At 36.7% G+C, this 18,069-nt stretch overlaps 1 protein-coding gene and 1 long non-coding RNA gene across 2 annotated transcripts; one reads left to right on the top strand and one right to left on the bottom strand.

The window, feature by feature from the left end:
* Positions 1-5,496: 5,496 nt before the first annotated feature.
* LOC131932768 (ficolin-2-like) lies at positions 5,497-6,039 on the bottom strand. The gene has a single exon (XM_059289682.1). It carries the CDS (start codon positions 6,037-6,039, stop codon positions 5,497-5,499), a length of 543 nt encoding a protein of 180 aa, XP_059145665.1.
* Positions 6,040-14,005: 7,966 nt separating this feature from the next.
* Positions 14,006-15,378, top strand: LOC131932766 (uncharacterized). Its single transcript, XR_009384708.1, has 3 exons — positions 14,006-14,152; positions 14,275-14,460; positions 15,271-15,378. It is a non-coding gene; the product is annotated as an uncharacterized LOC131932766 (long non-coding RNA).
* The last annotated feature ends 2,691 nt before the right edge of the window (positions 15,379-18,069 follow it).

Raw genomic sequence — 18,069 nt, 5'->3', positions numbered from 1 at the left:
GCACGATTACAATACTTTCTCTATACTTCGTATATACGAGAAAGTAAAAAAGTGCATAATAGTGCGCAATATTATTAGTACTTTAAAAATTTACATTAGTTTTTTGAGAAAACGGAAGTAGCGTAAATTACTACTTCCGGTCAACGGAAATTACTCAAAATGTAACAGAAGGTAGAGAATTAGATCTTATAGTTACTTGTAAAATTTCATTTATCTATCTGAAATAGTACTAAAGTTATAGGCTTTTGAAAAATTCAAAGTAGAAAAAGTACCACGTCTGGTTATCGGAAATCGCTGAAAAGTTGATACGGATCTACGATTTTGATAAAATACTTATATATGAAATTTCATCAACCTAGCTGTAACGGTACTCAAGTAATCGTGTTTACACACAGACACACACAAAGACAGACAGACACACAGACATACGGACAGAATTGCAAAGCCCAGTTTTTCAGACTGGATTAAGCATAAAACCTCTAAATTTTGATTAAAATAAGTCCTCTATACTTCGGATGTGATGAAGGACTTAAAATACGGTGAAAATTGTTAAAATTTCAAGTGATTTTTGTGCACGATTACAATACTTTCTCTATACTTCGTATATACGAGAAAGTAAAAATAAAGCTATGAGCTCACTAAGTTTTTTTTTTTACTTTGATTACAGTTATCTGGGCCTATATTGCAGACGCTCCATGTCAAAGGTCATGCTTGTTTTATAAAATGTTCTAAAACATGTTCTGTAAGTGTGAACGCTAAAGTATACATGTTCTGTGGAGCAAATTGTTCCAGATAAAAATAAACCGGGAGTGATCTCCCCTAAACTTTCTCGAATATTTTTATATAAAATAACAGGGGATGGGAACTCGGGCTATAGACATGATTTTAAATCCATTTTAAATACTTAAAGTTTTAAAAATAGAATAAAATCTCGTAGACAAATTAATTGCACACCAAGTGAACGCCAAATAAAAAAGCGCATAATAGTGCGCAATATTATTAGTACTTTAAAAATTTACATTAGTTTTTTGAGAAATCGGAAGTAGCGTAAATTACTACTTCCGGTCAACGGAAATTACTCAAAATGTAACAGAAGGTAGAGAATTAGATCTTTTACTTACATGTGAGATTTCATTTATCTATCTGAAATAGTACTCAAGTTATAGGCTTTTGAAAAATTCAAAGTAGAAAAAGTACCACTTCCGGTTATCGGAAATCTCTCAAAAGTTGATACGGATCTACGATTTTGATAAAATACTTATATATGAAATTTCATCAACCTAGCAGTAACGGTACTCAAGTTATCGTGTTTACACAAGGACACACAGACACACACACACACACACACACACAGACATACGGACAAGATTGCAAAATTATGTTTTTCCGTATCAGTGAGGTGTAAAACGTCGAGATTTGTAAAAATCTCGATTTTTTTTGCACGATTACAATACTTTCTCTATACTACGTATATACGAGAAAGTAAAAAGCTTTTGGCGGGCTTTTTGTTCTAGAAATGTCGTAAGTGTAAACGCGGTATTACAGAAATCTCCCCTGGAGTGTTATAATCAGCTGCTCAAAGTTTTATAGCACTCGGATGAACGATGTCAGACCGCATTCGACTTTTATTTTTAATATAACGTATATAGCTAAAAATCGCACCCTTTCGTGGCGCCGCCCTAGCGAAATTAAAAAAAAAGATTGTTTTGCAGCACCCTTCTCTGCAGTGTTCTTATCAACTCCTCAAAGTTTCATGACGATCGGATGAACTGTGTCTAACCGCAATCGACATTAATTTTTATAAACAGTATTTATAGAAAATAAATCGCGCCGCCCTACCGGGGCGAATCTGAAAATACTTTTCGCGCAGAAACCTTTCCACAAGTATCCTCAACATCTTCCCAAAGTTTGATAGCGATCGTGTGAACGGTATCACTGCAATTCACTTTTGTTATTTATATATACCGTATATCGAGAAAAATTGCACCCTCACGGGGCGAAGCCCTTACGAAATTAAAAAAAAGATTGTTTTGCAGAACCCTTTTCTTGAGTGTTCTAATCAACTCCCCAAAGTTGATGGCAATCGGATGAACGAAGTGAAACCGCAACCGAGTTTTATTTTTATATATCGTATATAGAGAAAAAACAAATCGCGCCCTTGGAATTTGAAAATGTTTTTTGCGCAGAAACCTCCCCGGGAGTTTTCTCAACAATTTCCCAAAGTTTCATAGCGATGTGATGAGAGATGTAGTAACGCATAAAAGACAAACAGACACACAGACAGACATACATTGCTTTTTATATTTATAGATAGATTATATAAAAGATTGTTACTAAACGTTTTTAATGCATTATTTTAATTTTTAAAATGTTAATTTTGTTAATATTTTCTAAATTCTAAATTTAAACAATTTTATAATTAACACGCAAAAGAATGTAGTAGATGTTTAAAAATAGATATACTCACTCAGGCAAAGAGACAGGCAAAGCGATATTACAAACAGCATTCTTCAAATCTCGATGTTTTTATCTATTTATAGTCATACTCTGCGCCATATACAAGATGACTGTAATTAAAATATTTTGCTGATAAAATGACTAGATATTGCTTTAACACATTATTAGCTTATATACTTTTTGCTTTTCAGTAGAAATGTTTAAAAAGTTTTTAGCATCTTTTTCTAATTGTCTTATGAAGGTGTCACGTTTAATAGAGACACGCACATACAAAATATCGTGCCTACACGACTAACGTTTGCACGATTAGCTGCTAAAAACCGTTTAAAATAAATTAATTTCACTAAAAAGTTATTACATGAAAAAATAAAATACTTTTAGTCACGTTTGTTTACCGAAGTCTAAAAATTCACGACCTACATAACAATAAAAGACTGTGGTACAACAACATGTCTAAATTTGTGTTTCACACAATATACAAGATGACATTGGCTCAAACCTAACCACGATCAAAACAAATCCCGTTTTCACTTCGTGATCAAAATTCCTACTAACAAAGAAATCTAGTGACACTTTAAATGGCACCTTGTCAAACCTGAAAATTATGATATGAATAAGTAAAGATGGTTTCACTAAAAACACATTAACCCAGGGCGTCATAATATACTTGAAATACTCTGAACGAAACAAATCCATTAGCACTAGCTGTCACGTTCTTTTTGTCACATATTCAACCACGTAGTCATTAAAACGTTTGCAAATTTCTAAATACTCAAATAACCATCATTGCTATTGGCCTTGGGACATCATATTCTTGTTAGCGTCCAAAAACGATATTTTAATTTTTTTATGCATTCATAACGAAGAAGAAAATATTGTCTATTTTAAAACTAAAAAAAAATCTAAAATTGCGTTGGTACTCGTTACACCGAATATGGGAGTTAACTCATTGTCCCCTACACAAATAACATAATTGAGTGTATTTCCTTGGGTAATCGATTGCTTCTACGAAAGCGTTTGCACATAAGTACAAGTATACATAAATATGTACCTGTACCTGTACCTGTACCTGTACCTGTACCTGTACCTGTACCTGTACCTGTACCTGTACCTGTACCTGTACCTGTACCTGTACCTGTACCTGTACCTGTACCTGTACCTGTACCTGTACATGTACCTGTACCTGTACATGTACATGTACATGTACAGGTACATGTATCTGTATCTATATCTATATCTATATCTATATCTATATCTATATCTATATCTATATCTATATCTATATCTATATCTATATCTATATCTATATCTATATCTATATCTATATCTATATCTATATCTAAATCTATATCTATATTTTATCTAGGGTTAATCATCACGATACTAATCTGATTTTCTTAAACGTGTGACCTTGATTTCTAAAACTGAGTTAATTAAATGCATACAAGGCCTCTGCAAGAAGTATGACGTAATATTTTAAAAGTGTTTCATCATTGTGTTACTAAAATTATATTCTTAAATGTGTGACTTTGTTATATAAAACTTAGTTATTTTAATGAAAACAATGCTTACTCTTTGATCATAATTATGATGATGCGTTTCAGGTAAATCTATAAGTAAGATGTAATTGTTGCATTTGTGTAAAAATGTTGATATCGTTATTAATGTAGATGATGACAATCCCATAAAGTAAAGGTATTGTTTTTAACAATTGAAAAAAAAAATGTTTGTTATTTTATTATTTTAAAGGATTGTAATTTACAGTGTAACTTAAAAAAAAAACCCAAATATTTTAAAACTTTATTTATAGGAAACACTCAAAGAAAATGTATTTTTAAAACATGCGAAACTCCAAAATTTCAATGAATGTTTAATGATATTATATAATGCATCGAATTCGAGCCTAGGATTTGTGAATAAAAATATAGATAAGTAAATATACCGAATAGTTAATCAACATGTATGTGTCTGTATTATTTGTTTATTTACTACAGAACACACACACATACACACACACACATACACACACACGCACACGCACACACACGCGCACGCGCACGCATACGCATACGCACCCCCCCCCCCACACACACACACAGCAAAGCAAAGCAAAGCTACCACTGTAGGCCGGCAACCCTTTGAAAATAACAACCAATAATACTCTTAAAGAATAATACATGGTATATCGAATATGAGCACTAATAATATAAAACAAAGTGCAAAACAAGTAAGCGTATTTCATTTGGGGTACAATGACTGCACTATGGACTATACAGTATGTAAGTTATGTTTCCATTAAGGCTGGGCGGACTTATCAAAATCTTACGGAATCAAACCTGGGATGCGAACTCCAGAATATCGGATTACCGATCATGGGATCTACCGTTTGATCACGTGTTCCCATATACCGCTTGATATATAACCGGCTACATTATTCTTTTATATACCCAGGCCACAGAAACAGATGAATTATACTTAATCTAGGGGTCGGCGTGGTCGAGTCAGTAAAGCTCATGGTTGCTAAAGTCTCGAGTTCGAACCCTCGGGCAGATGAGGCTCGTTAGCTGGGTACAGCCACTCTTCTAGGAGAGACAACTCCAAAATCAAACAACTGCTGCCTTGTAGTTTGTTCTTGGTTGGACAAAGGCTATGGAAGCAAATCCAAAAAGAAAAGCAGGCTGAAATCGGAGTCAATGGCCTCAATGGCGCATAACCAGTTGACACGTAATCCTTAATTGTGATGGAAGCATGGTCGAGTCGGCAAAGCTCATGGTTGACAAATTCGAAAAAAGTCTCGAGTTCAAACCCTCTGGCAGATAAGGCTCGATCCCTCCCAACACTAAAAATTAAGAACGAAGATAAATAATCTGACCTCGACTTGTTAGGTCTGAAGTCTGAAAAGGTAACATTTTTTTACAGAATAAAAAACTGCATCCATTTAATGAAAATATACATAATGTATATCAACGTAAAACCTCTTTAATATTCATTATACGGATATCATCACAAAAACGTTTGTTACAATGTTTCAGACAATTGTTATTTCGGTCTAATTTTCATTTCGCTGAAGTCAAGCGAATCAACATCGCCTGTGACGCCGTCCCACTGTACACCCACACCATACTCCTTGCTCCCCCATAGACCGTTGAGGTTAGCCATGTGACATCGTGAGTACCACCACGCACCGTGGAATGTCACTGCACACTGTCTAGTATCGTCGATGTCGTTGTCCTTATCATACGTACTAAACATCTGACGGAGATCCGAGGTTTGTAGGTAATCCCCTGCATTTCCTGAGTACTCATCGTATGAAATTTTGTAAAACTGACTCTCTGGATACAGTTGGAACTTTGAATATTGAGCGAAGTAGCTGGATCCGTTGAAACTCATATCAATTCTCAAATCGTAGGATTTTTCTGAAGTAAGACAGTAGATGTTTTCGTTACCGAGGTAGAATTCCCCGGCGTCGAAGTCTCCGAATCCGTATTTGTATTCTTCCCAGTTCCGGTAGAAGTCTACGGCACCGGAGACGCGACGCTGGAATATTGTCCAGCCCCCTCCGTCCGTCACGGTGTCACACATGACGATAAGACCGTTGGGATGTTTTAGGAGTTGTCTGGGGTTGGGGGAGTTCTTAACATCAAGGCATGATGTGTAAGCACTTGCATTGTAAAGTAGGCTTGATGTTTCTCTCTTGATATTTATTTGTTCTGTTGGGTGCGAAAATAAAAGGATGCATAGACGTATATATTTTCAAAGAATTAAAAAAAAACTAAACATAAAGAATATAAAAAGTTTACAGAAAAAATAAGTTTAAGAATAATTTACGAACATAAATTAATGGGACGTTGTGACGCTAAGCGGTAGAGCGCTAGACTGCTAACCAGTGTTTCTACCAGACCTTTTTCTCGGGGGGGGGGGGGAGACATAATATTTTAGGGGGGTGTGGTGGGGGGTGGCTGACAACATTTTCCGGGGAGGGAGGAGCGGACACTGGTAAAAGTATAGGTTTTCTATATAAATTCAATTTCGTTCGGGGGCGGGGGGGGGGGGGGGGGAGTGTAGACTTTCTTCGGCGGGGGGGGGGGGGACCAGGCCCCCTCAAAGAGATGCTTGGAAGAAACTCTGCTGCTTACCAGAAAATCTCGAGTTCGAATCGAGGTCCAAGTTAGTAGAGGTCAAGAAACATATGAACTCTAATTCATATGCCAAAGTCTCGAGTTCAAACCCTCTGGCACATAAGGCTCGATCCCTCCCAACACTAAAAATTAAGAACGAAGAAGAAGAAGAAGAATTCATATGCCCAATTGATCGGTAGATCTAAAGAGGATTATTTACTATCAACAACAATTTAATTAGTTTTAATTTAAAAAACAAAACACACAACGTGTAACTGATAAGGTAAGGAACACATCTATAGACCTTGACACGCCGAAGCGTCGCATGCATCCTTGACGCCATTACTCGTGGCGATTGTAGCGCCACAATACACGGTTGCTGTGTACAGTTTGCTGTGTGCTGTTGGTCTCGCGACTGATGTGCTTGTTGTGTTGTCCGGAAGAATCCATTGACCTAGATATACACAAAGTTAAAAACAGCATACAAACAGAAAGTTTCGGACCAAAATGGAAATACATATATAATATTTTTTTACAGAAGATCGCGTTCAAACAGAACCATAAAATGTTTGCCAATTTATTTTAAGTTTCAAATTTTATCTTTTCAATTACTATATATCTGGAAAGTATTGGTTCACCCAGATAATAATCATTTTGTTAAAAAGAGATTACGTCTTTGCTACATATGCAAGATATGCATTAAAATGCCTGATGCGACAGATTATGGGAAGCATTTATGTGCTGGGCAGTCAATATAAAGAGTACTTTTACGAACGATGGATGTGGATGAGGAATTGGAAGTGGGTGAGGAAGTTAACGTTAATGTGGATGTGTATGTGTAATGTGGATGAGGATGTTAACGTCAATGTGGATGTGGATATATATGTATGTATGTGGATGTTGAAGTTAATATTGATGTGGATGTGTAATGTGGATGAAGATGTTAACGTTAATGTGGATGTGGATATATATGTATGTATGTATGTGGATGTTGAAGTTAATATTGATGTGGATGTGTAATGCGTAATGTGGATGTGGATATTGACGTCAATGTCGATGTTGACGTTGATGTGGATGCGGATATAATTTGCTGTCTGGTTGCAGGTACGGCTATATGAATGTGAATGCCGGTGTATATTTGGATAATATTTTAATATTTACCCAGAGTACAAATACCACTTGTCCCATCATACATGAAGTTGTTGCAGTTTTGGTTCAGTGAACACTGTATGGCACAGTCTACCTCATCACGTGACCTGCGTGTGTCCCCCATTGTCAGCATGACCACGCCAGTGCTGTCGACTAACGTGTAGTTAGAAAGTTTTGCTTCAGCCAGTGTCCCATCTGTATCATTAAATGTATTTTACAATTGTACAAAGAATGATTATCACATCAATGTATGTTAGCCATGTTTATATATTTTTGTATATGAAGGAACAGTGTGGTTGGCACTATGCAACAAGCGTTAACCCTGACTAACGTAAAACAGAAGACTTGGATAACTAATGAACATCGTATGGACTCGAGGTCGTAGGATTTTCGGAATAGCCGTCATGCAGTCTACCATAAGACCACGACGTCGCGTTTTCATCTTCTCATGAGCTTACGTTAATTCAAACTTTAAAACTGTCATTCCTGTACTAGATATGATCATTCATCGACATGCGCTCATTGTTTGATGATATTTGAGTGGATCAAAGTGTTCGACAGAAGATCTTGCAAAGAGGGGGGCCTTGAATACATGGAAGTATAATATGCCCAAGAACAATACAAATTTAAGTAAGTAAATTACCCTGATAAAGAGTGAAGTGGGTGAAGTAGAGTTCACTTGTTTAATTGAACTCTGCATTTGAAAAGGTAGTGTAATTAGCACTGTCTAGTCCTGTTTAATTTTCCTAATCTCAATCTTGTGCCAATCAGAGCTGCGTGGACTCAGATATATAGCCTAATATATATATATATATATATATATATATATATATATATATATATATATATATATATATATATATACATATACATACATATTAAGCGAATACGAAGGGAAGCTATTTTTAAAATGCCATTTTTAAGTAGCTCACAACAGAATACACAATGTAAATGCACTTCTTACCCGTGAGAGCCAAGATCAAAATGATAAGAAACACCATTTCAGTATATAGGCTTTGAAAGATAACAACTGGTGTTGAAATAAATGACACCAATCTTAAGACAGCCACCCAGCAAGGAAACTCTATGACTGACACCTAAAAATGCCTACAAGTCGAACAGCCTAAACCAAATAAAAATGAAAACAGTTTGCGTTTAAAGGCAACCGCGAATCACCATTAACTTTCAATAATTTAATCTCTTTACAGTACCCTGATCTCTAATTCATGTTTTCATTAAATACTGTAGAATCTAACTATCGTTGTAAACAACATTAAAAGAATAAATGAGCAGTCTCTGTTTCGTTTGCTTGTTCGTTCAAACTGTCTGTAATTTAGTGCCTAGGTTCAACACAACCATTCAATAATTTAAAATGTACTCCGTTGACGTTAAAATGTCTGCAATGTTGCCTGTCATTTCCGTCTCAGTTGGTTTGGTTAAGGCATTGTTTTCCAGGGTTCAGTCATTGTTTTCCAGGGTTCAGTCATTGTGTTTCAGGGTTCAGGCATTGTGTCGAAGGGTTAGAGCTTAGTGTCGCATAGTTTAGGTATTGTTTCCCAGGGTTCCGGGATTGTGCTTCAGGGTTCAGACATTGTTTCACAGGGTTCAGGCAGTGTGTTTCAGGGTTCAGGCATTGTTTCACAGGGTTCAGGCAGTGTGTTTCAGGGTTCAGGCATTGTTTCCCAGGGTTCAGGCAGTGTGTTTCAGGGTTCAGGCATTGTTTCCCAGGGTTCAGGCATTGTGTTTCAGGGTTCAGGCATTGTGTTTCAGGGTTCAGGCATTGTGTTTCAGGGTTCAGGCATTGTGTTTCAGGATTCAGACATTGTGTCGTAGGGTTCAGACACAGTTTTAAGGTTCGGCATTATGCCGCAGGGTTCAGTTATTGTGTCGCAGGGTTCAGTCATTGTGTTGCAGGGTTCAGAGTATGCCGCAGGGTTCAGTCATTGTGTTGCAGGGTTCAGTCATTGTGTTGCAGCGTTCAGTCATTGTGTTGCAGGGTCCAGACATTGTGTCGTAGGGTTCAGACACTGTTTTAAGGTTCGGCATTGTGTCGCAGGGTTCAGTCATTGTGTTGCAGGGTTCAGACATTGTGTCGTAGGGTTCAGACACTGTTTTAAGGTTCGGCATTGTGTCGCAGGGTTCAGACATTGTGTTGCAGGGTTCCGACATTGTGTCGTAGGGTTCAGACACTGTTTCAAGGTTCGGCATTGTGTCGCAGGGTTCAGTCATTGTGTCGTAGCGTTCAGGTAGCGTGTCTTAGGTTTATAGTGTTGCAATGTATGCGCACGTTTCTATCAGATTTTGATACATTTAAGGTACCCGGAAGTGGTACTTTATACTATTGCAGAGGTAAATTGATAAGTCTTTCATTTAGGTATACGAAATTTCATATATAAGTAAAAATATCTTATACTTAGATTTCTTCAAACTTTTGAGTGACCATCGATTTCCTAAAGTGGTAAACTTAAAGCTCCCAACAAAACATTGATTCTTTCCGTATAATTTGAGCACTACACATTTAAAATGCTCCGATTTTGAAACAGCTAAAAAATAAACAACACTTGTTCTACTTCAAGCTTCCCTCCACAAACCTGATTGAAATCGGTTGTTACTAGCGCATACTATATCAGTAACTAATCTTGAGCTACCAATGACCTGGCTGGGCGTTCAAAACGAAAAGAAAACAGTTACAAAATTAAATGGAATTGAACACGAGCTGAAGCTATCGCGCTTGAATGAACAAGACATTAAATTGTAGTATAAACATTAACGATTTAATGACACCAAGAAAAATTAATGCCCATTTGTCTTTAAATTGCGTTCACTACACACGAATCGCGGATCTTTCTGCTAGTCAGAATGCTTAATCACGATTATTGTCATAGATTGATTTGATGTTAATTTAATGAGTACAAACAGAACTGTCAAGTCAATACTTCTTAGACGCGAGATTTGTCTTCCGCATTGTCATTATTGATTGCAGAGTTTCTTCCAGGCGAGGAGCCCCCCCCCCCCACCCCCCTCCCCCCGAAGAAAGTCTACCGCCCCCCCCCCCCCCCCCCGCCTCCCGGACGAAATGAAATTTGTATAGAAAATATATACTTTTAACAGTGTCCTCCCCCCCCCCCCTCGAGGAAAGTCTACCACCCCCCCCCCCCCCCCCCGAAAATTTCAAGTGCCCCCCCCCCCCCCGAGAAAAAAGTCTGGAAGAAACACTGATTGCAGATTGTTTAGTGTTTAAATATTGTTGATAAGTATAAACACAAGTTGGAGGAGTTAGATAGTGCTTTGAATTTAGACGGTTTTCGTATGAATTATAATTATTAATTATATTGTTTTGTAATTGTTGATAAACGCAAACTCTAGTTAGGATATGAGAAAGAAATGTTATATTTAAAAGGATCAGCATCATGGCAAGGCGCCTTTACTTACCAATCTCATTTTAATTGCCTCAAAGAGATCCTACGGAATTTACAGGCAACGATTGGAGCTCAATACGTTGGAATTCTTCCACTTAAATTAACCAAATACAACTCTCAGACTTTGCGTGCGATTATTCGTCAAACAGGGGGACTCTACTTCATTAATCAACAGTTTCTGAAGGGTAACATATTTTAGTGAAATAACTGAATAAATGAAACGATCCAATTATGATATTTTTAAAGTTAGATCGTATACTAAAAAACACGTTTTAATATAAATTTTCGACCAGAAATATCAACTTTTGACCAAAAATGTGGATTTTTGGACCAAAGATTAAAGAACGCTGTGTGTGTGAGTTATATTTTATTTCGAGGGTTCCAAAAACATTGGTCTTAAAAAATTGCATCTATCGGTAATATAAGTTATGAATATCCCCCATCCTAAGCATTTCCTCTGACTTTTCATGTATTAACTCCCCCCCCCCCCCCCCCACTCCCAGTCATAACTATACTTTTGAGCTCAATGTCCCACAATGCAAAACATTTTCTGGTTATACATTGAGATTTAAAAACAAACAAACTAGGGGGATCGTAGTTACATATCGTGAATATCACTTGAGTTCTATCAATATCCCCTATACATTATCTCCTTTCACAGGCCTACATACTTTGACAAAAGTATCATTCACACTTCTCACTAGTATTACACTGCTATCTTTGAATAATCTTGAAAAACAAATAAATAATTGACCCCAAAGACAATGAACGGACACAATGAATGTGCAATATTAAAGAACTTTCGACCAAACATGTTTTAACTAATTGTATACGGGATTCTTAATCAATACATAACGTCTTGTTTCATGTTATAAATTTACCAGTGCTAGCTTGTAACTATTCTGAATCTAGCGTTCATAAATATACAAATACATTAATCAGCCCCAACGGCAGCGACCATTCTTTGATTACAATCAGATGGCAAGTGTGGTAGGCTGTAGATAGCATCTAGAATCTAGAATCTATGTAGGCTGCATTATATGTAAGTACCACGGTATGAGATCAATTCTCCATCTAAGCGAATTGACGTTTATTTAAACAGGGCGGATTGTATTTCATTGTGCTATTGCATGTGTTTACTAATGTTATATATATATATATATAATATATATATATATATAGTATATATATATATATGTATATATATATATATATGTATATATATATATATAATACATATTTACATTTTACTGCACATTGTCTAGTGTGTATACAATAGGAACGGTTTTATTTGCAGACCTACTCTAAATGATGACAATAATTTGCTACATTGCTTTCTCTTTCCTACTTGTTGGTAAGTAGCCTATTACATTTGGTGTATTACACTATTAATAAATTGAAAGAAAACAACTGTCAACCATCAGAATTCGTGTATTTTACAGGGTAAAATCATAGACTTTGTTGCGATTATATTGTTAACATATAGAAAATAATCAGGTGTCATTCAAACTTTTTCTCAGGAGGGCGATGCTTTTGAAAATTTAACTTTAAGGGGGAGGGGGGTGGTGGTGGGAAGGGAAGGGAGCATCGGTTAAAGTCTTGAGTTCAAATCTTGGTTCAATTCTGTATTATGCTGCAATGTACCTGTCAGATTTCTTTTTTTAACTACTTTAAATTATCGACTTAAAAATAAATTATATAACGCACTAATGCATGATTTTCTATTCCGCATTTTACAGCATATCAAAAAATGACTTGTTTATATGTATAGATAATTTAGTACTTTGTGTTATACATGATAATACTATGTAGCTTCATCTTTAATATGTACCGTATTATTTTAAGTTACAATAATAAAACTGTATTCATCTTGCCGTTTCTCTTGCAGGTATCAGTACATGTAAATCACAGACCAACCAATTTGTTGTACTGAAAAACTTGAACGTCCGCTTCCTCCCACTTGGTGTGGAGATTAACGGGAGCAGCAGCTTAGCTTGTGCCAGGGCCTGTCTCCTACAGTACAACCTGTGTTTTACCTTTATCTACATAGACACCTTACAACTGTGTCGGCTAGGTAAGTATCAGATGCGTGTTTTACAGTAGATTGTGACTTCGACGTGGAATGGCCTAGAAGATAAGAGATACAGTGCTAACTCTAAAATCTCGAGTTCGTATTTGTGTTATAGAGAGTAGAGCAACCTTTGAGTCTTCCCAGCTCTGATAGGTATCTAACTCACTCTCCCTTCGTAGGTCACAGAAACAGGTAAACTCTACTTCCCTTGCTCCAGGACCGTCAGGTTCCAGATGGGAACTTTTATTTTTAATGGCTCCGGCAAAAAAAAAAAAAAAAAAAAAAAAAAAGACCTCGGTCATATTTGCAACTTCGTATACAAATGTTAGCTTAGAAAGATGCAATTACAGACATTTACTCTTCTTCTTCTTATTATTCTTAATATCACTTTTTTAGCATCGTATATGCAGTAGCGTAGCGAGGGGAGGGGCGTGGGGGGGGGACATATGTCCCCGGGCGCCGAGCTTAGGGGGCGCCAAAATGGGTTGGAGTAATAAATTGAAAGGTTGAGGGGGGTGCAAATTGAAAGTTTGAGGGGGGGGGTGCAAATCAGAATCTCGAGGGGGGGGGGGGGTGCAAATCGAAAAGTTTGTCCCCGGGCGCCGGGAAGGGTCGCTACGCCTCTGCGTATATGCAAGTATCTAAATATAAAGCATATAAATTATTCTAACATATATGTAGTATATATGTATAATATTCGCTGCTATACTTTTGACTGCCCACTCCAGGTCTATAATCACTAACACCATACGTGTTGCAGGTGCCTGGCCGATGCCGACCAGCACCCCCCACCCCCCACGTGATCAACACCTACACGACCACCTTGCCGTGTAACCCAGCGGCCAACTTCACCCTGCAGCAGAACGGTCAGGTCAAGGTCTGTGTACGGGTATCACGTGATCTGGTCAATTACACAACGGCCAGACAAACCTGTCAAGGTGACGGCACTAATTAATTAATTAATTAATCAATTCCTTAAATTTTGAATTTAAATATTTATATTATGTGTGACATTATTTCATACTTTAATGTATTATCCATGTATTATGTTGCGTCTCAGATTATGGGGGTTACATGTATACCGTAAAGACTCGAGAAAAGTTGAATATTATTTCTGCCATCGCAACGACCCTAGCAGTAGACTTGTGGGTAGGACTGGATGATATTGTACAGGAGAACGTGTTTAGATGGGTGGATGACGGGTCTATACTACCTCTAGGCTGGAGAACTACAATCTTCTGTACAAGTCAGTAATATATACTACACTTTTTATTACATGTAAATATATGTGCAGCTCTGAGTAGAAGTATACATTTCTTTGTAGTTTCGCAAATAATCTAAAATCAACATTTCATGCTATTTAATAAAAAGTGTTTATATAATATTTATATGACTTACCACGTAACAACTTTCTGAAGTATTAGGTAAGTGAAAGGTCTAAAGAAATATCGAACAGAGTGTAATTAGTTTTTTTAGAAATGAGATCCTAGTAATACTATGAGATAAATAACAGTGTAGAGATATCTTTGATCAAGATTTATTTCATTTAAACGCCAATTTTAATTTTCTAAATTTTTTTTTTATATATAATTTAATGAGATTACTTATTTTACAATATTGAAGTAAAGTACCTCTTCCAAACATGACGATCTATGGGGCAAGTGAAGTAGAGTAAACCGTTTTCTGTGATATTGGCCTATGATAGAGTAGTCAGTACTATGCCCAGCCGTCTTTATTTTTACTAACATGAGTTAGGTACCCATCAGAGCTGGGTGGACTCAAGGATAGTCTTTTGACTTGAACCCGGATTCGAACTCGAGACTTACGGGTTAGCTTTCTACCGCTAGGCCACTCCGTCTTTATTTTACAATATTACCTACATATATTTTCATGTTTAGCTTTAGGTTTTTTTAAACGTTTCATAACACGTCTTAACCAAAAAGAGTTATACTTAAAACTATTTCATTGTTTTACTTTTATTTTAAACAAGAAAACAAAAACAACAACCTTTTTAATACAACTCACCACAACTGAATTTGTACCAAAATATTCCCAGACCAGCCCGACAACTACCTAGGCAATGAGAACTGTGCCTACTACTGCATGGGGTGCCAACCGTTAAATGACGGCAACTGTGGTGCTCTGAGAAGGTTCGTCTGCGAGATGCCGGTCTTCACTGTTTAGAGATTTTAAAAGTCATGCGCGAAAATAATGCTTACAGTATAGAAATATCACACGTTTTCGTTCTAGATATAAAATGTGATAACGTTGGTATGAAAATTATAAAAAAAACAACTTTTTATTTAAAGTGTTGTTTTTTTTTTACAATTTATTTTAATTAATTTTAAAAGTGATGTATGCAAGCTTTAATTATTTATTTAAATTCATTATCTTTTTCCCCCATTTGATCCAAAGACTTATGCGGCAGGTGAAGTAGAGTTCATCTGTTTACCTGACCTGGCCATACACGGGGATAGTGTTGTCAGCACTACGCTCAGCTACCTTGGTTTCTCTAACGTTGGTCAGGTACCCATTAGAGCTGGGTGGACTTAGGAACGTCCTACAAAATTGAGCCCGGGATCCGAACTCGAAACTTTTGAATTAGTAGTCGTAAGCTGTACCATTCGACCCTGCGCACAATCAAGACTATTCTGTTGATCTGATGTGGCACCAGATTTATTATTTCCAAACAATAACGGGTTTTACACAAGTCGTATCCTTATTCGGGTCGATATCATCATCATCACTATTCGTTCGTGCCCAAGACACATTAGGCAGATCAAGTAGAGTCCATCTGTTTCAGAAACCTCCGCATATTATTAAGAAATAATATGGTCAGCACTATGCCCAGCCGCCTTCGTTTTTCCCTAACGTGAGTTAGGTACACATCAGAGCTGGGTGGAATCTGGGAGATTCTACTGACTTGACCCCGGATTCGAACTCGAGACTTTCGGGTTAGCAGTCTAGCTCTTCAAACGCTAGGATACGCGGTCCCATAGTGTCGATATCAAGCACCCAAAAATAAAAAAATAAAAAAAAAACTTGAATTCGACAGAGTAAAGACTAAAGTTCTACACATAATAAACACTGATTAGCCTCACACCAGCAAAAAAAAAAAAAAAAAAAAAAAAAAAAAAAAAAAAAAAAAAAACGGCAAACAAAGCTGCCCACGGCAAGGGTACTTAAATGATAACCAGTGTTTCTTTCAGACTTTTTTCTCCGGTGGGGGGATTTGGGAGGAGGGGGGGGGGACACTTGAAATTTTCCGGGGCCGGACTAAATTTTCCGGGGGTGGGGGACACTGGTAAACGTATATATTTTCTATATAAATTCTATTCCGATCGAGGTGGAGAGATGTCTGAAAGAAACTGACGATAACACAATAAATATGAGTTGCAGTGTGTCTTCTAGGCGTCCCCCCCCCCCACCTAAAGACAGTCCTACCACCCCCCCTCCCCCACCCGAACGAAATGGAATTAATATTTATGGAGGATGCTATTGGTGGCTTTTAGTCTGGCAAAACTGGCTCTCTCTATCTCTGATACGGTCATACTTGCTCATGCTATCACTCAATATCTAGAGTGGGATATTGTAAAGAATCGAGCACTTTTCTTACGTAAACCCCATGTTACCAAGATTTTGCATTCACCTCAAGGGATCGCAAAGATTGATCCGGATTTATAAAACGTGTTATTTGGTTTGTACAGTCAACTTTGATTCTCCTAATTTGGGTCAGGTACTCATCAGAGCTGAGCAGACTCACGGATGTCCAATAGGGTTGAGTCCGCGAACAGAATTTGAGGCCTATGGTTTCTGATGATTTTTTGCTCTACACTCGATTGATTTAATAATACATAAGCCTATACATACATACATACATACATACATACATACATACATACATACATATATATATATATAATATATATATATATATATATATATATATATATATATATATATATATATATATATATATATATATATATATATACACATACATATTATTTATCGATGAAAATTATTTTTTCTAAAAGTATTACCACCCAAGTAGGCTATAATATATTCCTGTTTAAAAAAGTGAAAAAGATAAAGAAAACCGCGCGCAATATTATTGAATGCGCCCTTATAGAGCCGTGGACCAGCTTGTAACGATCGGGGAATCCCGATGATTCATCGAGTTATTTTTAGCCGACCTATCTGGTGCGGAGGTGGTATTCGCCCGGTGTGTCAACATTGCGAAAAAATCCGGTTCGGTATTCTACTGCGCTAGGTCGCCATATGCCGATGTAGAAACGTGAGCCTGTACTTTAAAATGTGAAGATGGTAGAAATAGTCTCTTAGATTTACAACTTACAAGACATAGCAGGTATGTTTAAACTTAAATTTACTACAATTAAGCTACGTAAATGGTTTTAATACCTAGACATATTTAAATTATACATTAATTGACATTTATAATTGTTAGGCCCTATAATTACGACGTAGTTATAAAAGTAGCTATGAATACAAATTATAGGCCTAATGGCAAAATATAATGTTATTTAAATTAAGATTAATTTAGATTCTAATTTAACTTGATATATTCATACACAGTGTGTATCTAGCGCTGCTTTGAATACTATCATTTTTACAGCATCATTTGATCAGTTAAATTTAGCCGTGTGTTGATCTAGTTACACATGTGTGATTTGTTTACGTTTTAAGGCGAACAGGTGGGCTTATGTTTAGCGTGTGCAAGTAACGTGGTTGATTCGTAATGAGCTTGTTTTTCTGTGGTGTGTAGTTGATGGGACTGGTTAGATATAATGTGTGTGGTAAGTCGAATTATGCAGGGGAGTAGGCCCTATGAATT

The sequence above is a fragment of the Physella acuta genome, unplaced genomic scaffold (assembly GCF_028476545.2).
Source record: "Physella acuta isolate Inbredline_101_S28 unplaced genomic scaffold, ASM2847654v3 ptg002274l, whole genome shotgun sequence".
Classification (NCBI taxonomy): domain Eukaryota; kingdom Metazoa; phylum Mollusca; class Gastropoda; family Physidae; genus Physella; species Physella acuta.
The sequence above is the reverse complement of the archived record's forward strand: the minus strand, read 5'-3'. Positions and strand labels throughout refer to the sequence as shown.